The following is a 21,432-nucleotide window of genomic DNA, read 5'->3' as shown; positions in this document are numbered from 1 at the left end:
GGGAGTTCAGGACCAGTCTAGGCAACATGGGTGAGACCCTGTCTCTACAAAAAAATGGAAAAATAATTAGCTGGATGTGTTGGTGTGCACCTATAGTCCCAGCTACTGAGGAAGCTGAGTTGGGAGGCTGAAATCAGAGAATTGCTTGAGCTCAGGAGGTTGAGGCTCCACTGAGCTGTGATGGTGCCTTTGCACTCCAGCCTGAGTGATAGAGTGAGACCCTGTCTCAGAAAAAAAAACAAAAAACAAAAAAAGCTGATAGCTTTTGCCTAGTAAGTCCAATATCTGGGCTTTATCAGGAATAGTTGCTGCTTATTGCTATTTTTCATTTTCCCATGCCCATACTTTTGTATTTTTTTTGCATGTCTCTTAATTTTTTGGTGAAAACTAGACATTTTTAAATAATAATAATGTTGCATCTCAAAATGAGATTTTCCCAAGGTTTGTGGTGGTTTTTATTTTACTGTTGTTTGCTTGTTTCATGACTTCTCTGAACTAATTTTGTAAAGTCTGTTATATTTTTGTGCATGAGATCATCAAAAACTGTACTCAGTTATAGTGGTTATGATTAGACTTGGATTTCCTTAAATGCCTTGAAGTTAAGGCTTCCAGTCTTTACTGTGAGGTTCTATGTGCTTGTTGGTTCACCCCTTCAGTACTCAGCCAAGCGGTTATCAGCTCTGCCTTACCTTTTACTTCCTGCTTACAAAGAACCTCAAGTTCAAAACACAGGTCTCCTGCCTGTGAATATTTCAGATGTTTTCAAAGTCCCCTTTGTACATATTATTCACCATTCACCAGCTTTTCCTTTTAAGTTGTTTGGTTTTTTTTTTTTTGCCGCATTCTGTTATTGCCACCTTAAGCAGTTACAGTGTTTAAACAATTGCTTCTGATTGTTTTTGACAAACACACATAGTGATGGTGGGTGGGTGCAATCGGGAGTGTGAAGAGGCTGTTTTCAGCAAGTGATTTCCAAGTAAGGTCAAGAAAGTCCTTATGGCACCACTGCACTCCAGTCTGGGTTGACAGAGTGAGACCCTGTTGCAAAAAAAAAGTAGGGTTGGGGGGCAGGCACCATGGCTCATGCCTGTAATCCCAGCACTTTGGGAGGCAGAGGTAGGTGGATCGCGTGAGCCCAGGAATTCAAGACCAGCCTGGACAACATGGGGAGACTCCCCTCTGCCCGCCATCTCTACAGAAGAATACAAAAATTAGCTGGGTGTGGTGGTGCATGGCTGTGTGTAGTCCCAGCTACTCAGGAAGCTGAGGTGGGAGGATTGCTTAAGTCCTGCAGGTGGAGGCTATAGTGAGCCGTTATAGCACCACTGCACTCCAGGCGACAGAGTGAGATCTTGTCTCAAAAAAAACAAAACAAAACAAAACAAAACATACACACTAAGAGATACACACAAAGAGAGAACTCCTTTGTGAATTTTTCCAGGGAAATGTCAGATAAGTCAAATTGTGATGATTTTCTTGGGGAACTGGAGTTTGGATGAGTTCCATCCCTGTTGAAGTGGCTTCTTGGGTGTCTTTTAAAAAACCTCATCATTGTAGGATGTTGGTTTTTCTCTTCAGCGTGGAGCTAGAGAGAAAGGAGTAGTAATAGCACAAGTTAAAATGCCTGATTTTCCTAACCAAGACTCAGCTGTTTTTTCTTGATTAAATGCCACTGCAAAGGGTTCTTGCAATCCTTTCGTTAATTTCCAGAGTTCTTAAAAATTTGAGTTTGACAATTTTTGCCAGCGTTCTTGTGCCTTTTATGAAGGAGAGGATGTTTAAAGGTCCTTACTCTGCCATTTTTGCTAATCTCACTCTCAATGATCTTTTCAAAAGATTTAAGTACTAAAAAATATTTTTTGTATTTACTCATAGGGCAGCCATTTCTGCTGTTCTTCCTTCCTTATATAGATCCATGTTTTAATATGATACCATTTTCCTTCTGCTCAAAGGACTTCTTAATGTTTCTTTTAGTGCAGGTTAGCTTGTGATGAATATTTTCAACTTTGTATATCTGAAATTGTATTTTTTATGCCTTCTATTTTGAATGACTGTTTTGAGGAGTTAAGTTTTTTTGAAATAAGTAATCTTATATTAAAATTCTATGAATTTTAAAACATTAATTTTTATAACCATCTGTGTACAATTTTGATACAGAATAGTTTCATTACTCCGTAAAACTCTTCTGATACTCCTTATCTTCATACCCTCTGCCCTGCCATACTTTCCTGACTCATGGGAATCACTTGTCTGCTCTCCATTGCTGCTGTTTTTGTTTTTGAGAATGTCATATAAATAGAGTCCTATAGTATGTAAAGTTTTTTATTTTTTTGAGACCCGGGTTTCAGGCTGTCACCCTGGCTGGAGTGCACTGGTACAGTCACAGCTCACTGCTGCCTCAACCTTCCAGGCTCAGTCAAGTGATCTTCCCACCTCAGCCTCCAGATTAGCTGAGATTACAGGCGTGTGCCACCATGCAGGTCTAATTTTTAAAAACTTTTTGTAGAGATGAGTTCTCTCTATGTTGCCCAGGATGGTCTTAAACTCCTGACTTCAAGCAGTTCTCCCACCTTGGCCTCCCAAATTGCTGGGATTATACATGTGAACCACCACATGTAAAGTTTTGAGACTGATTTCTCTCATTCAGTGTTGTATCTTTGAAATTCATCCAAGTTGTTAAAATATGGCAGTTTATTTTACTTCTGAGTAATATTCCGTTATGTGGATGAATCAGTTTGTTAAATCCTTCATTTGTTGATGGACATTTGGTTGTTTTCAAGCTTTGACTGTCACAAAGCTGATGATAATGTTTGTGCTTTGATGTGTATGTATGTATAAATTTGTATTTCTCAATAGTAAACAGCCAGGAGTGGTATTGCTGGGTCATATTGTTAAGAGTGTGTTTAACTTTCTGTGAATGTTTTACATTTTGTTAGATTGTCTTCCAGAGTTGCTCTACCATTTTGCATATCCACCAGCACTGTATGAGTGTTCCAGTTCCTCTGCATCCTCAGCAGCAACTTGGCATTGTCAATTTTTGTTGATTATTTTAGCCATTCTAATAGTTGTGTAGTAGTATCTCATTACGGTCTTGACTGAATTTCTGTAATAGCTGGTAATGTTGAACATGCTTTCTCATGCTTATTTGCCATCCATATAACTTATTTGGTGAAGTATCTATTGCAAGCCTACCTCTCAAAATGGCCCTAAATGACTTTATGTAGTGATAAAAGTTGTGTTGCAATCACAGGTTAAGTAACAGGTAAAGCTTCTGATTGGCTGTTGACATTGTAGCCTTGGGCAGAATCAGAAGTGGCATATATGAAAATAGGAGTAGTACATCACACATCCATATTTTGTATCTCCACGCCCACGGTTTATTTTTTAAGTTTTATCAAAATGTAATGCATTTGACATTTAAATGAGTATTTCTTTGATGAAATTTATGTTTCTGTTTCTACATTTTATTAATCTGTGCTATGTGGTTTTTCTAAATTCCTTGTAAAAAACTTTCTATGGTGGAAAGGGAAAAAACAGAATGGACAAACTATTCTAGGCATTCAGAATGCAGCAATGTCAAGCTTTTTGTGTATATAGTTTGCAGATGGTTTGGTGATGGTTGAGAGCCTGGGCTCTTTTCCATGACTTACTAAGGTACGGTATAATCTAAACATAATTTTTATCTAAGCATAAAAATCTGGAGATTTTTGTGAATCTTTGCATTTGCTGTTATCATTATAGAATAATTTCTTAAGACATAGTAAAATGTAATTTCACAGAAATTTAAATGCATGCATGATAACTAGAGCGGTGGTTGTCAGACTTTGGCTTACATCTGAACCACTCGAAGGGGGTTTATAATAAGCACAGATTGCTGGACCTTATCCTCAGAGTTTCTCATTTAATAGTTTTGTGAGGGACCCAAGAATTTGAATTTCTAACAAATTTTCAGGAGATGCTGATGTTTTTGGTCTCAGGACCATGATATGATGACTACTTGAGTACAGATGTAGTTGCTGGGGCATGAGCTTCGTTGACCTCCTCTCCATGTCTTGTATGTGTGCGTGTGTCTATGTATATGTGCTCTGTACAGTTACAGTTTAGCACAAACAGCTTTGCATTTAGGGAGGTGTTCAGTAAATGGCTACTTTAGGATTTTGGAGTTAGAGGGCATGCCATTCCCATGAGATTATTATAGGAGAAGAAAAAAGCTCTGCAATGAATCATCTCTGTGTCTTTTCTAGTTTTGTTTCTTCAAATATAATGTGAATGCTCAGGCTAGGGCAGTGGCTTCCTTTTTTTCAAAACATTTAAATGTTAAATTTCATTGAGCTATATTGAGCTATATAACTTACAATATAATGTACACATTTAAAGTGTACAGCTCAGTGAATCTTGATAAATGTATATATCCATGTAACCACCATCATAGAATTGAACTGTAGATTATCTTTATCACCCATTGTGCCCCTTTGTAGATATTTCTCAGTTCCACCCAGATTCCCAGATAACCACTGATGTGCTTCCTGTTACTCTTGTTTTGCCGTTTCTAGAATTTCATGTAAATAGATTATATGATATGTACTTTGTGCCTGGTTTCTTGTGCTTAGCATAGTGTTTGTTGATATCATTTATTTACTTTTATTCCTGGCCAGTATTCCATTCCTAGGTACATACTTTGGGTGACAATTTAGGAAGTTTATAGTTCTTATTCTTTTGTAATGAGTACTCTAGCTTTGTTTTAAATAGGCATAATAAAGTATAGTACGTTATGTACTGGAATTTCATTTCATTTATTCCATTCTAAAATTGTAATTATTTTGATGTAATTATTATTTTCCTAACTCCTTGTTACTTCAGTTTAGCAAATTTTAAAAAAAGTAAAAGTATAAATATATTAAGACTTTTTTTAGGGGGGCTTTGGAATGTGAAAGAGAAATCCAAACTGTAAAGAACATTAAGTTTTTAAAATTATAATTTATTTTGGCTGGGCGCAGTGGCTCACACCTGTAATCCTAGCACTTTGGGAGGCTGAGGCAGGCAGATTGCCTGAGCTCAGGGGTTCCATACCAGCCAGGGCAACACATTGAAACCCCATCTCTACTAAAATACAAAAAATTAGTCAGGTGTGGCAGCGTGGGCCTGTAGTCCCAGCTACTCGGGAGGCTGAGGCAGGAGAATTGCTTGAACCCAGAAGGCAGAGGTTGCAGTGAGTTGAGATCACACCACTGCACTCCAGCCTAGGTGACAGCGAGACTGTCTCCAAAGTACATAAATAACATAACATACAATTATGGTTTATTTTACTGAATAGCAGAAAATAAAATCTACTTGGTCTTCTTTCAGTTGTTAATTGCTTTTTTAAAAAATTTTACCTGAACCGTAAATGAGTCTGAACGTAAAAGCAAATTGCCCTTTTACTATCTCTTTAGCATTTTGTCTCTGAGCTGACCTAAGCAGCTGACTTAATCCCCCCTCCAAAAAAAAAAAAGTTTTTTTAAGTGAAACTAATGAGAATTATTTATTTTGACAGGCCTTTGGAAATGCAAAGACAGCTCATAATAACAATTCAAGTCGTTTTGGGAAGTTTATTCAAGTAAATTACCAGGAAACAGGCACTGTACTTGGGTAAGTACTGCTACTTAGCAGGCGTAGGCTTCGGAGCATGTTTTAATTTTTGTCTTTACCCTTTTATAAACTATGTATTATTTCATTCCCAGACATTGATGTCAACATTAAAATTCTTCCCTGTCAACTTTTTTTTTCTTTTGGAAAAGTTCAAACCTCAGAAAAATTTTAAGACTAATGTAACAGTCGCTCATACCCTTAACCTAGATTTGTTAATTGTAGTCAGTGTGTTGCATTTGCTTTCTGTATATTATGCATACATTTGCTCTTTTAAAAAATTGTTTTCAAGGCCGGGCATGGTGGCTCATGCCTGTAATCCTAGCACTTTGGGAGGCTGAGGTGGGTGGATCACCTGAGGTCAGGAGTTCAAGACCAGCCTGACCAACACAAAAATTAGCCGGGCATGGTAGTGCAAGCCTGTAGTCCCAGCTACTTAGGAAACTGAGACAGGAGAATCTCTTGAACCTGGGAGGTGGAGGCTGCAGTGAGCTGAGATTATGCCATTCTACTCCTCCATTCTGGATGACAGAGCGAGACTCTGTCTCTCAAAAAAAAATTTAAAAAAAAATTGTTTTCAAGTAAGTTGGTATTTTCTAATCTACATTTTTCTATATAACCATATTATTCAAGAAATACAATTTTGTTGCAATATAGTTTCTTACTATATAGTCTGTTCAGAGTCCTCTGGTTGTGTGAGCAATATTCTTTATAGTTTTTTTTTTAAATAGACTTTATTTTTTAGAGCAGTGGTAGCTTCACAGCAAAAATAAGAGGAAAAGTACAGCAAATTCTTACGTATCCCTTTAAACTCCCCCTACCACCACCCTTACCTGTGGTTTCTTTATGCAGTTTCAGTTACCCAAAGATAGTTGAGTATAGTACAGTAAGATGTTTTCAGACAGAGACCACATGCACATACATTTTATTACAGTGTATTGTTATAATTGTTCTATTATTTATTTATTTTGAGAAGGGTCTCAATCGCCCAGGCTGGAGTGCAGTGGTGCAATCTTGGCTCACTACAATCTCCTCCTCCCGGGTTCAAGTGATTCTCCCGCCTCAGCCTCTAGAGTAGCTGAGACTACAGGCGTGTACCACCATACCCGGTTAATTTTTGTATTTTTTGGAGAGACGGTGTTTCACTGTGTTGGCCAGGCTAATCTTGGACTTCAGGCATGAGCCACTGTGCCCAGCCCACTTGTTTTATTTTATTATTAGTTATTATTAATCTCTTATTGCAGTGGTCCTCAGCCTTTTTGGTGCCAGGGACTGGTTTCGTCGAAGACAGTTTTTCCACAGACTGGGGGATGGAGGAATGGTTTCGGAATGATTCAAGCGTGTTACATATATCATTAAATTCTCATAAGGAGTGTGCAGCCTAGATCCCTCGCATGTGCAGTTCACAATAGGGTTGACATTCCTATGAGAATCTAATGCCACTGCTGAGCTGACAGGAGGTGGAGCTCAGCTTTGCTCAGCTGCTGGCCGCTCACCTCCTGCTGTGTAGCCCGGTTCCTAACAGGCCAACCACTATGAGTCCATGCCCTGGGGGTTGGTGACCCCTGTCTTCTGTGCCTAATTTATAAATTAAACTTTGTCATAGGCATGTATGTACAGGAAAAAAAAAAACTCAGGCCAGGCACCCCTATAATTTCAGCACTTTGGGAGGCTGAGGCAAGCAAATCATTTGAGGTCAGGAGTTAGAGACTCACCTGGCCAACATGGTAAAACCCCATCTCTACTAAAAATACAGAAATTAGCCAGGTGTGGTGGCATGTGCCTGTGAACCCAGCTGTTCAGGAGGCTGAGGTGGGAGAATCACTTGAACCCAGGAGGTGGAGTTTGCAGTGAGCTGTGATCGTCTGGGTGACAGAGCAAGACTCCTTCTACAAAAAAAAAATTTGAGGAAAAAAGCCATATATATATATATGTAGTATATAGATATGTAGTATGTAGAATGGAATATATATGTGGGTTTGGTATTATTTGTGGTTGGCATCTTGGAATGTATCTCCCATGGATAAAGTGGAAGGGGGCTACTATAGTTGAAAAAGAGAGCCTTTGTAGTTAAAACAGACCTGAGTTAAAAGTTATGCTTTTTACTAGTTGTGTGATCTTAATATCTTTCAGCATCAGTTTCTATACTTGTAAAATAGGGGCAGTAATATTTGCCATGCAAGGTGATTGTGAGGATTTAACATACTAGTTCATGTTAATTTCCTTTCTGCCATTTTAGACAGGTAAGAGCCTGTTTTGGTAATTTAGACTGGAAATGGCAATGGTAATTCAGAGAAAGAAATTTTAATTATTGGTGGTGGTAGTGGCAATGGATTTTCAAAGAACCCACATTTGAGCTTTATAATAATGAAGGAATGCAATTTACTGGACAGAGACTGGGAATAGACTAGGGAATTGGAAGTGGGAGGAAGACAGTGAGCAGTGCAGTCAGGAGTGAATGGAATCTTTGAGGCATTCTGTGTTTGTGAGTGACTGAAGCATATAGCATGTGGTGGTAGGCAACTGGGAGAAACACAGCTTAAGAGTCAGATTCTGCCCCCTAAGAGGTTTGTCCTAATAATTTGAATTCAGTAATCTAAAGCTTTTACATTTCAGATTCCGATTCAGAACCCCTTTCCAGTAAGATCTTAGCTGATTGCACCCATTTGGGTAAGAAGTTTTAAAGACTTGGAGGGCACAATCTGGATAAAGAGAAAAAAAAGACGTACAATTGATGTTTAATTCCTCATTACTTTCAGGATAAAGTTCATTCTTCTGGCATATAGTATATTAGCTCTTGATCCTAGTCCATCCGCCTATCTCATTCTTTAGTCATACTTAACTTGGGTCATACACCAGTGATGTTTCAGTAGATGATGGACCACATATACTGTGGTAGTCCTATGAGATTTTAATACCATATTTGTACTGTACCTTTTCTATTTTTAAATACACAAATACTTACCATTGTGTTACAGTTGCGTATAGTATTCAGTGAAGTAACATGCTGTATAGGTATGTAACCTAGGAGTAATAGGCTATAACATAAGGCATAGGTGTGTAGTAGGCTATACTATCAAGTTTGTATCAGTGCACTCTGTGATGCTGACAAACAACAAAATTGTCTAATGATGCATTTCTCAGAACGTACCTCCATAGTTAAGTGATACATGACTAATTGTTTTGTTGGTATGTGTACCCTCCTTTCTTTATAACCTTACATAAAGGCAGTTCTCTTTTCCTTCTTGTTAATCCTTCAGATTTTGAATTGATTTACCCAGTCACTCTTTCACCAGATATATGTAATGAATGTTTACTCTGTGCTGTGTACTCAATATCCATGGGAATTCTTCTTTATATCCTTTTTCCTTCTTGGATTGAATCTCAGGTGTCTCTCTTTGTGTATGCATAATATCCTGGTCATTGCTCTATAATAGGCCCTATCAAATCAGTATGATAGCTGCTAGATTACATACTTTCTCATTAGTTTGTAAGATCACTTATTTCCATATTCCTTGTGCTTGATATAGTGCCGAATAAATAACTATGGAGTAAATCATTATATAATAAATTGATTTTAGGCTGTGACAATAGCATAAATATATAAAAAGAAACTATGCATATCTTTGAGGCTTATGTAGTAGTCTGGCCAAAGTATGTTTGGAAGAATGTGTAGTGGTACAGTAGCTTAGAAATAATGTAGAGTCTGTCTTCGGGGATCTTTTGTACTGTGTTTTAAACGTCTTATTGTATTTTGCTTTACTGAAAGAAAAAAGACTCATGACCATATGAATTTAACATGGATAACACTAACAGTACCCATAACACAATTATAATAGTATATATATATGTATGTATGCATGTATTTTTTTTTGAGACAGATTCTCACTCTGTCACCCAGGCTGGAGTGCAGTGGCGTAATCTTGGTTCACTGCAACTTCTGCCTTTCAGGCTCAAATAATTCTTCTGCCTCAGTCTCCTGAGTAACTGGGATTACAGGTGCCTGCCACCATGCCTGGCTAATTTGTGTATTTTATTAAGAGATGGGCTTTCACCATATCGGCCAGGCTGGTCTTGAACTCCTAACCTCAGGTGATCCTCTCGCCTCGACCTCCCAAAGTGCTGGGATTACAGGTGTGAGCCACCTCGCCCGGCCAATGGTGAATATTTTGAAATTATCTGGATAGTATTCTTTATACTTCTACACTGTCTCCAAATGTTTGTCTATCTTATATTAAACTTTATTATTTATATCAACCAATTTTATTTTTCTTGTAGTGCCTATGTTGAAAAATACCTACTGGAGAAGTCCAGACTCGTTTATCAAGAGCATAATGAACGGTATGTATTTTTATTTGTGTAATTAGGTGAAGTTAACATTTGTATCATGCAGATTGACTTTTAAGGTCTTTGTGTATTATGACCCTTAATTCAGTTTACGTCATGCATAGCTTTATGCATAATTGCTATTTCTGTCATGGGCAGAACTTTGCAGTTTTTCAGAGGCTGCTAGGAGATCTTTATTTGGTATATAGAGCTATTGCAAACTGTCAGAACAAGTAAGCAGTTTCTCAGTTGTTCCTCATTCCTCTTGGTGAGCAGTGTACCTCGGGACTTTTCTCCCATTTGCTTAGTGTTCTTTTTCTAACTTGAGAACAAAATTTTCAATAAAGCTCTTAATTTGATTGTATTACTTGAGGTATACAGGTCTTTAGAGATGATATATGTGGTATCCTTCAGATGGAGAAATAAGATAGAGAAGTAAATTAATGATTTGTTTCATCCTGCAGTGAGATTTGGTTAAGAGAGGGTTTGACCTACATTCAAATATTGGATATGCCTTGGGCATCTCACTTAACTTCTCTGCTTCTTGTTTATTTATTCCCATTTTACAGATGGAAAACTATTAGTAACTTTTTCTAACACATTTTAATGATGATGAAATAAGGGGATATAACTCTTATTTCCTTGGTTTTGGAGAATGAGAGGTGAAGATCCAGTTTTCACAAACCAATTCTCTAGAAGAGTTTGTGAAGGATTGGGTTAATTCTTTAAACGTTTGGTAGAATTCACCAGCAAAGCCATCTGGTTCTGACTTTTATTTGTGTGAGTTTTGATTATTAATTCAAACACTTCAGTTATTATAGATCTGTTCAGATTTTTTGTTTCATCTGTAGTCAGATTTGGTAGTTTTTATCTTTCCAGGAATTTGTACATTTCATCTAGGTTGTCTAATTTGATGCCAAAAACTTGTTTTATAGTATCACTTACAGTCTTTTTTGTTTATGTAAGATTGGTAGTAATGTTCCTCTTTCATTCATTCCTGAATTTGATTCTCTGTTTCTCTCTGTGTCTGTCTCATCAGTTTAGATAAAAGTTTAATTTTGAAGATCTTTTCAAATAACCAATCTTTAGTTTCATTGATGTTCTCTCTTTCCTTTTCCTATTTCCTATTTCATTTATTTCTGCTCTGATGCTTATTATTTCCTTTATTCTGCTTGCTTTGGGTTTAGTTTGCCTTTTTTTTTTCTAGTTTCTTAAGGTGGATGGTTAGGTTATAGATTTGTGATCTTTTTTATATGGGTTTACAGTTATAAAGCCCCTCTAAGGACTGCTTCAGCTGTTTTCCAAGTATTGGTGTAGTGTTTCGTTTTTGTGCATCTTGGAGTGTTTTATAATTTTGCTTGTGACTTCTTTAACCCACTGGTTACTTAGGAATATGTTGTCAAATTTCCATGTATTTGTATTTTGGAAATGTGATTTCTCATTTCACTGCAAAGTGTTTGGAGTAGTTGTATGATTTCAATCTCCTTAAATTATTGGGACTTGTTTTGTAGTAGACTACACATGGTCTACCCTGGAGGATACTCCCTGTGGACTTGAAAAAACATATCCTCCTTATGTTGGCTGGAGTGTTCTATAAACATGTGTTAGGTCTAATTGGTATATAGTAATTTTGAAGTCCTCTTTTTCTTGTTCATCTTCTGATTACTTTCTTCAATATTGAAAGTGGAGTATTGCAGTCTTTCAGTATTATTGTTGAATTGTGTACTTCTTCTCTTAGTTATATCAAGTTCTTTTTGTGGCCGGATGCACTGTCTTACTCCTGTAATCCCAGCACTTTGGGAAACCAAGGCAGGTGGATCATTTGAGATGAGGAGTTTTAGACTAGCCTGGCTAACATGGTGAAACTAAAAGTACAAAAACTAGCCAGGTGTGGTTGCATGCACCTGTATTTCTAGCTACTCGGGAGGCTGAGTCAGGAGAATCACCTGAACCTGGAAGGTGGAGGTTGCAGTGAGCTGAGGTCTCACCACTGCACTCCAGTCTGGGTGTCAGTGCGACACTCCATCTCAAAAAAAAAAAAGTTCTTTTCGCTCAACATTTTTTTGGGCTCTGTTCTTAGACATATATATTTTTTAAATTGTTATATCTTCTTGATGGATTGGCCCTTGTGTCATTATAAGGTGGCCTTCTTTGTCCCTAGGAACAAGTTTGGTCTTTAACTTTATTTTACATGGTATTAGTAATAATTAGTAATTATTGTTTTATCTGGTATTCTCTAGCTTGCTTTTGGATATTGCTTGATGATATCTTTTTTCCTCATATTTTTATTTTTAACCTATTTGTGTCTTTGAATCTAAAGCTTGTCTCTTGTAAACAGTATGTAGTTGGACCATACATTTTGTTTTTATCCATTCTGCCGTTTATCTACCTTTAGAATAGAGTGTTTAATCTACTTATACTTAATGTAATTATTGATAAGGTAGGATTATTAATACCATTTTGCTGTTTGTTCTCCATATGTGTTAACAATTTTTTTTGTTCTTCTGTTCTTCTATGCCTGCCTTCTTTTGCATTAAATAAATGCTTTCTAGTGTACCATTTTAATTTCATTGGCATTTCTTTTTATTATTTTTTATATACTTATTGGTTACCCCGGGTATTGTAGTTAAAATCTTAACTTATAACAATGTCGTTTGGAATACTGACAACTTAATTTTGATAGTATATAACAAACTTTGCTTGTATGTTGCTCTATTCCTTTCTTGCTCCTTTGTCCTGTAATTGTTATGCAAATTACTTCTTTATGGTGGTACATCCATCAGCACATTTGTAATTACTGCTTTATGTAATTTTTCAAGTTTAATAGGAAAAAAGTGTTATAAATAAAAAATAGGCCAGGTGCAGTGGCTCCTGCCTGTAATCCCAGCACTTTGGGGAAGCCAAGGGGGGCAGATCACTTGAGGCCAGGAATTCGAGACCAGCCTAGACAACATGGCAAAACCTTATCTCTACAAAAATTAGCCGGGTGTGGTGGTGCACGCCGGAGTCCCAGCTACTTGGGAAGCCAAGGTAAGAGGATCACTTGAAACGAGATAGAGGTTGCAGTGAGCTGAGATTGTGCCACTACCCTCCAGCATGGGCAACAGAGTGAGATCCTGTCAATCAATCAATGAGTTAATTAATTTATACTGTCTTTTATGTTTGCCATTGTTCTTTATTTCTTCATGTTTAATTGAATCTTGTCTAGTATCCTTTTATTTCAGTCAGAAAACTGAATTGCCTTTAGTATTTCTTGTAAGGCCCATCTGTAGCTGTGAAGTCCAAGTTTGTTTATCTGGCAGTGTTCTAATTTCTTCTTTATTTTTCCTGGATATATACTTCTTGATTGACATTTTTTTTTCCCTTTAAACATTTTGAATACGTTATCCATCTGCCATGGTTCCTGATGAGAAATCAGCTGTTAATCTTATATTAGGATTTCTTGATGAGGAGTTTCTCTCTTGGTGCTTTCAAAATTCTTTGTCTTTGCCTTTCAAGAATTTTGGTTTGTCAAAATGTGGATTTCTTTGAGTTTATACTTTCTAGAGTTCATTGAGTTTCTTGGATGTGCAGATTAATGTTTTCTGTCACATTTGGAGAGAGATTTTGGCAATTGTTTTTTCAAGTATTCTTTATGTCCCTTTCTTATTTCTCCTTTTAGAACTCCTAGTATGTATAGGAGTCTTTTTTTCTTTCTCTTCTTTTGTGTTTTTTTTTTTTTTTTTTTGAGACAAGAGTTTCATTCTTGTTGCCTAGGCTGGAGTGCAATGGTGAGATCTCAGCTTACACCTTTGCCTCCCGGGTTCAAGTGGTTCTCCTGCTTCAGCCTCCTGAGTAGCTGGGATTACAAGTGCCTGTCACCATGCCCAGCTTTTTTTTTTTTGTAATTTTAGTAGATACGGGGTTTCACCATGTTGGCCAGGCTGGCCTCGGAACTCCTGACCTCAGGTGATCCACCCACCTCTGCCTCCCAAAGTGCTGGGATTATAGACATGAGGCACTGTGCCCCCCATGGGAGTCTTTTTAATGGTGTCCCACAGGTCTCTGAAACCTTGTTTCTTATTCTCCGTTTTTTTTCTTGTGTTCTTTAGAGGAGAGTTGGTTAACCTGTCTTCATGTTTGTTGATTCTTTCTTCAGGTTCACTGGTTCTTTCTTCTACCTGCTCATATTTGCTGTTAAGCTCCTCTAGATACTTTTTCATTTCAGTTATATTTTTCAACTCCAGACTTCTTTTTTGATTAATTTCTTATGAGTCCTGTATATTAGTCTCTATTTGGTGAGATAGTGTTCTTATACTTTTCTTTAGTTCATTAAATGTGACTTTCTTTAGTTCATTGAACACATTTAAAATAGCTGATTAAAATCTTGTAAGTCTAATGTCTGGGTTTTTTCAGGGACAGTTATTAATACTTTTTCTACTTTGTATCGGCTATACTGTCTTCTTTCTTTGCATGCCTTATAATTTTTGTTGTTGTTGAAAACTGGATTTTTTTGGCTGGGTGTAGTGACTCATGCCTGTAATCCCAGCACTTTGGGAGGCCAAGATGGGTAGATCACCTGAGCCCCCATGACTTCCGAGACCAGCCTAGGCAACATGGGGAAACTCTTGTCTCTACAAAAAATACAAAAATTAGCCAGGTTTGGTGGTGCACACCTGTGGTCTCAGCTAGTAGGGAGACTGAAGTGGGAGAATCACTTGGGCCTAGGAGGTCGAGGCTGCGGTGAGTCATGAGCATGCCACTACACTCCAACCTGGGTGACAGATATGCTGTCTCAAAAGAAAAATTGGATTTTTTTTTTTTTTTTTTTGAGACAGTCTCGCTCTATCACCAGGCTGGAGTGCAGTGGTGCAATCTCGGCTCACTGCAACCTCCGCCTCCTGGGTTCAGGTGATTCTCCTGCCTCAGCCTCCCGAGTTGCTGGGACTACAGGCGCATGTCACCATGTCCAGCTAATTTTTGTATTTTTAGTAGAGACAGGGTTTCACCATGTTGGCCAGGATGGTCTCCATCTCTTAACCTTGTGATCTGCCCACCTTGGCCTCCCAAAGTGCTGGGATTATAGGTGTGGCCACCACACTCGGCTGAAAAATTGGATTTTTAAAATAATATAATGTAGCAACTCTAGAAATGAGTCCTCTTCTTACCAGGGTTTGATGGTTGTTTTTATTCCTACTGTTTGTGACTTTTCTGAACTAATTTTATAAAGTCGATATTCTTTTTTGAGTGTGGCTGTTGAAGTATCTGCTTATTTAACTTACTTGTCAGGTAATAACTTGACAGAGATTTATTTAAATGCGTGGAAACAATAAGCAAGTCTCTCACTCTTTGCCACAGGGCTCTCTATATGTATTGTTCCATGCCTTCAACACTCAGCTAGGTATTTTACAAATCTACCTTAGCCTTTATTTTCTGCTTGTGCGGAGGTTCAGAGTTAACTGGAGGTGAGAGTTTATATTTAATCTGTTTTTTTCTGAGAGCACATACAACCCTGGGCATGCCCACAGGGTTCTGCACGCATATGGCCTTCTAGATTCCTAGGAAATTTATTGGAGATTTTCAAAGCCAGTATGAAGATCACATTCACCAGCTTTTCCTTTTAAGTTTCTTGGTTAGCCTATTGTTTGCCCCAACTTTGATCTACTGCTTTAGGAAGTAGGCTGTTCAGCCTCAGTTTCTATGGATGCCTCTGGGGAAAAGATCTTTGCACGATGTGAAGTCTGAATGAATCTCGTAGAGTCAGTCGTGAATATGGCTGCTTACAGGGACCCACCATACAGTTCAAATAATGGTATTTCTTAGGGAATGAGGCTTTGAACAAGCCCAGACCCTGTTCAGACCTTTCTGGTAGCTGCCAGGCTTCTGATCTCCAAGTTTGCAGGCTGTTGGTTTTCAAGGGGATGGAATAGGGCAAGTTAAAAACACTATAAAGCCATTTTTAATTGAGATTTGGCTCTTTTTGTTGAGTAAACACTCTCTGGGTTGTTGCAAGCTTTCGATTAGTTTCCACAGTTCTGAAAAGGTTAATTATGACAGATTTGCCAGATTTCTCATTGGTTTTATGGAGAAGAAAATTTTCAGAGGTCCTAACTTTGTTAATTTTGCTGCCTTCATCCCTCTCTCTTGTATTCCACACCCAAAACATCATTCAATTTTTAGGAGTACTTAAATGCTGAATTTATCACATTTATGTTAAAAAATGAAGCAAAGCTGATACATTTTACTAATTACTGTTTGCTTCCCCCCTCCCCCTGTTAAATGATAACCATAAATCACACGTTATAAAACTGTACTTCTTTGTTTCCCACAGGAACTATCATGTATTCTATTACCTCCTGGCAGGAGCAAGTGAAGACGAGAGATCAGCATTCCATCTTAAGCAACCAGAGGAATATCATTATCTCAATCAGGTGAGAGTTCATAGAAAGCATTTTGAAGTATAGGGCAGTATTAAATTCAATGCTTGAAAAGTGTCTTTTTTCTAGTACTTTCTTTCCCAAATCTACAAATGGATATTAGCTAGCATTTTGATACGTGTACTCTACAAATTTATGTGATGCAGTTCTCAAATTTGAGGGTAATTATCATCCTCATATAAATGTTAAAAGCTCAGATAATGTATGTGCTTTTCGTTTGCTGGGAAATTCTTTGGGAAAAAAAAAACAATAAGCTGTTTATTGATACTTCTACTCTATTAGAAAAATGCTTTACTTTTACTAAAGTGATTTGCCTTTTACAACCCCAGGATATTAAATGTTACTAATGATTAATTCTTGTCCTTTGCTAAGGATTACTTGAAACCTAATTTGCATGTTTTGAAGTCTCATACACATACGTCTTTGCATGATACTGTGAAACTGACTTAGAGTATGACTGTTCAAAGGCAAATGACTTAGAGAATTTGGATCTTTCCTCAAAACTCAAAATTCATCCCTAAACTTCCACATTAAGGAGTAATTCTCACTTTTCATTACATTAACTTTACCAATTTTATTATTTCTCATAATAACAAAAATTTTACAGCCAGCATTAATGGAATTAGTAAAACAAACAATAGATCATTTAAATAATAGATTGTCTCCCCTTATTTTTCCGTTGTTGGAGGCAAGATGTAATGTCTATGGAAAGAAATTCCTTTATGACAGTTAAAAAAAATCCTTATGAAGGTTTTGTAAGCAAATTGACACTGATGATGGTTCAAAGATAGCAGTATATATTTAGGGTTATGAAAGTCATATCTTTGGCTGAGTGCAGTGACTCACACCTGTAATCCCAGTACTTTGGGAGGCTGAGGCGGTTGAATCACCTGAGACCTGAGATCAGGAGTTCGAGACCAGCCTGGCCAACATCGTGAAACCTTGTCTCTGCTAAAAAATACAAAAAAATTCGCTGGGTGTGGTGGCGCACGCCTATAATCTCAGCCACTTGGGAGGCTAAGGCACGAGATCGCTTCAACTCGGGAGGCAGAGGTTGCAGTGAGCCAAGATCATGCCACTGCACTCCAGCCTGGGTGACAGAGTGAGACTCTGTCTCACAAAAAAAAAAAAAAAAAAAAAAAAAGAAAGTTATACCTCTGGCTTTCCCCAAGATATACAGTGTGTTGCATTAACTGTTATTTCTTAATTTTGAAACTGCATATATTAATATAAACTAATGACTTTGTATTAATATATTGAGAATTCCAAGTTATTTAAAGTATCAATTTCTGATACAATATTATTAATTTTTATGGATAGAATTAAGTAGCTTTTCAAAAATATTTGCTAATTCAGCTTCTGAGTTTTTTCCTCCCCAGTTTAAACTATTTGCATTATATTTGGGTGATTAAAGATTTTCTTTTGCCGGGCGTGGTGGCTCAAGCCTGTAATCCCAGCACTTTGGGAGGCCGAGACAGGCGGATCACGAGGTCAGGAGATCGAGACCATCCTGGCTAACACGGTGAAACCCCATCTCTACTAAAAAATACAAAAAACTAGCCGGGCAAGGTGGCGGGCGCCTGTAGTCCCAGCTACTCGGGAGGTTGAGGCAGGAGAATAGCGTAAACCCGGGAGGCGGAGCTTGCAGTGAGCCGCGATCTGGCCACTGCACTCTAGCCTGGGCGACAGAGCGAGACTCTGTCTCAAAAAAAAAAAAAAAAAAAAAAGATTTTCTTTTTTATAAAGTAATGATCTCATAAATGAGCTGATAGTTGTTAGTATTAGAGAACTCTGGAATTTTGCTGTTCTTTCAGATCTTTTTGTAATTAATGACCATAATATATTTCTGTCATAATGTCAGTATTCATAGGATATGGGACTCAGTTTATATAAATAACAGTCACTGGAGCCTATGGTATATATGAGTTGGGTAGTATAGTATACAGTCTCCCAGAATGTGAAAATTTGCTTCATTATTTCTTGTTTTATGCTGCTATGCAAAATAACTTTTCAAGGGATAGCAGCAGTACTACCTGCACACCACATCTAAGAGATCATTAGAAAATTATAATAACCATTACTTCTACCTAACTAATCTGCCTTACTTTCAGATAACAAAGAAACCCCTCAGACAGAGCTGGGATGATTATTGCTATGACTCTGAGCCGGTCAGTACAAGTACCTAAATATTCTGTGTTCCTGTCAAAGGGTCTTCACATTGCTCATTTGCATCCATCTGAAGATTTAGAATGCAAATCAGCTGAAATACAAATAATCCTAGGAAGGAAGATAAATCAGTGTTTCATTTCTTTTGAATGATTGATTTATATCTGTATAATTTGTTGATTTAAAACCAGTTAATTTACTTTTTTTTGGATATTTTCTGGTCATTAAGACTTAGTCCACATTCAATATTTATTTTGACAAACATTAAATTGATTATATTCCTGATTCTTCAGCATTGCTGTGGATTTGTATGAACTATAGTTTTTTTCTCCTTTTATTTTTTAGTAGTTTCATTACCCACATACGAGTAATAATTATTGTTTATTTCAAAAAATTGCATCCTTTATGTTTTATATGTCAACAATCTTTACACATAATGAATGCATGAATTTTTTTTTGATTTTTTTTCCCAGTAGCAAGAGTCTGTAGCCTTAATAAAATTATCCAAAAATAAGTATTGAAATTCCTATAAATAAATTTTTTTTTAATTTTTATTTTTTGAGACAGAGTCTCACGCTATTACTGGAGTACAGTGACATGATCTTGGCTCCCTGCAACCTCCATCTCCTGGGTTCTAGTGATTCTCATGCCTCAGCCTCCCAAGTAGCTGGGATTACAGGCGTGCGCCACCAGACCCCGTTAATTTTTCTATTTTTAGTAGAGATGGGGTTTCGCCATATTGGCCAGGCTGGTCTTGAGCTCGTGGCCTCAAGTGATCTGCCCACCTTGGCCACCCAAAGTGCTGGGATTACAGGTATGAGCCACTATGCCTAGCCTATTTTCTGTTTTAAATTGAGTGATTTAAGGGGATACATGATGTAATATAGAGTGAATAGGTAAATTTTGCTTTAATTTTTTAGAAATTGTATTATTATATTTTAATAAGTATATATTTAAATTAGAGACAGAGTCTCACTATGTTGTCCAGGCTGGTCTTGAACCTCTGGGCTCAAGTGATTCTCTTGCCTTGGCCTGTCAAAGTGCTGGGATTATAGGCATGAGCCACCATGCCCAGCTAAATTTAGCTTTATTTGTTATATTTTATGACAAGCTTGTAACTATAAAAAGAACACAAAAATTTTTTTTAAGTTTTCAATTTAGTTCTAAAAAGGCTGAAAACACACACTAATCTTCCTATATCTATTAATTAACTAATGAATTAATTTATTAAATATTCTTTCTGAAAACATTTCTTAGTCCTTGCTTTAAAGAACCACAACTTTGATTCGTGCTGCATGTTTATAAACTTTACTAATTGCAGAACTAGCCTATTTCACAGGTGAGAAGGATCAGTATACATGGATAATAATTTTTTTTAGAGAAATTTTAATTGTATTACTATTATGTAACCAAGTAATTTTGAAGTTTAGATTTAACATTTTGGGGGAAAAAAACACTTGACATTTAAATTTATAGATTCTGATATATTTTAACAGAAAACATTTAAGTTGTTTTACCATTCTTAAGAAGCTCCCCCTTTTCCTTTTTCACGTACTACACCAAATGACCATGCCTCTTTGGAAAGCAGGTAGGGGACTGCAAACACATACTGCAAATAGAAGAGATCATCTGTTCTGAGCTTACAGTGAAGCTGTGAACTGATCCGCTCTTTTCAGAGGTAGTCTAAGTAATACTTAAGAATTTGGGGGCCGAGAGTAGTGGCTCACGCCTATAATTCAACACTTTTAGAAGCTGAGGTGAGAGAATTGCTTGAGACTAGGAGTTTGAGACTAGCCTGAGCAACAAGGCGATACCCTATCTCTCCAAAAATTTAAGCCAGGTATAGTGATACACGCCTGTAGTTCCAGCTACTCAGGAGGCTGAGGCAGGCAGATTGCTTGAGCCCAGGAGGTTGAGGCTACAGCGAGACAAGATCACACCGTTACACTGCAGCCTGGGTGACACAGCAAGACTGTTTCAAAAAAAAGGATTTGTGCTCTGAAGCAGAATGACCTAACATGAATATTGGCTGGTTTATTTTCCAGTATCATTTATTTTAGGGGTTAATAATGGTCTTTAAGTTTTGTGAGTCTTAAAGTTGTGCATGTAAAGAACTTGATAGAGTACATAATCCTTAGTAAGTGCATAGTGGAATGCTGTTGCCGCCATTTAAGTCTTCATTACCCATCTTTCCCTTTAGAAGAACTTTGTAGCCATAATCTCCTCTTCTCTTAATAATACTTTCGTCACCATTATCCATTTATTGTGTTTGAATATCTATTATAGTTTGAAATTTAATTTCTGATTGTTTTTCTTATGTTAATTAATAAAAGCAAGCAGTCAGAGGATCTTTTATTCTTTCCTGTTAGCTCTTCCTCATAATATATTTGGGGACAAACTAAACTTTGTTTCCCTGTGAGTTATTAAAACTTACGTGACTAGCATCATAGGTAGAGAGGATTGAGGACTGTTCTGTTGTACTTACATTACTTACGTATTTCGTGGAATTGTATAAATGGTCCCAAGGAGATGTGTAGTTAGAAAATTGCTTTTTACAAGGGACCTGTTGTTGCCCTTGTATGGTGATTTAGTTCCATTTAAGGGTTATCCTATTAAATAAGCACAAACAGCAGTGTTGCATGGGAGAGAGCAGGGGATTTGGAACTACATAGATTTTGGTTTGGCCAGCCCTGTTATTCATAAGATTTTTTTTTTTTTTAACCTTTGGAAAGTTATTTAACCTGTGAATCTCTTTTCTTGTCTGTAAATGTATATATAATTATCTCCTTGTGTTTTGAGGTTTCAGTAACTCTCATGGTGACTGACATGTAGAAGAATATTTAATAAGTGCTAATGTCCCCTCTTCAAGTGGTAATAATCTATTAAATGTCTTTTTATT

The 21,432-nt window shown here is 37.1% G+C and overlaps 1 protein-coding gene across 7 annotated transcripts in view; it reads left to right on the top strand.

The window, feature by feature from the left end:
- MYO9A (myosin IXA) overlaps positions 1-21,432 on the top strand; it is a 312,565-nt gene that overhangs the window by 81,559 nt on the left and 209,574 nt on the right. For all 7 annotated transcript variants that reach the window (XM_031935820.1, XM_023220687.2, XM_023220686.2 and 4 more), the window contains exons 3-6: positions 5,534-5,628; positions 9,904-9,966; positions 16,262-16,361; positions 18,479-18,535. In XM_031935820.1, the coding sequence (XP_031791680.1) occupies positions 5,534-5,628; positions 9,904-9,966; positions 16,262-16,361; positions 18,479-18,535 (315 nt within the window). The remainder of the gene's footprint in view (positions 1-5,533; positions 5,629-9,903; positions 9,967-16,261; positions 16,362-18,478; positions 18,536-21,432) is intronic.

This window comes from Piliocolobus tephrosceles, chromosome 6, assembly GCF_002776525.5.
Source record: "Piliocolobus tephrosceles isolate RC106 chromosome 6, ASM277652v3, whole genome shotgun sequence".
Lineage (NCBI taxonomy): Eukaryota > Metazoa > Chordata > Mammalia > Primates > Cercopithecidae > Piliocolobus > Piliocolobus tephrosceles.
Note: the sequence above shows the minus strand (reverse complement) of the source record. Positions and strands in the feature narration are given on the sequence as shown.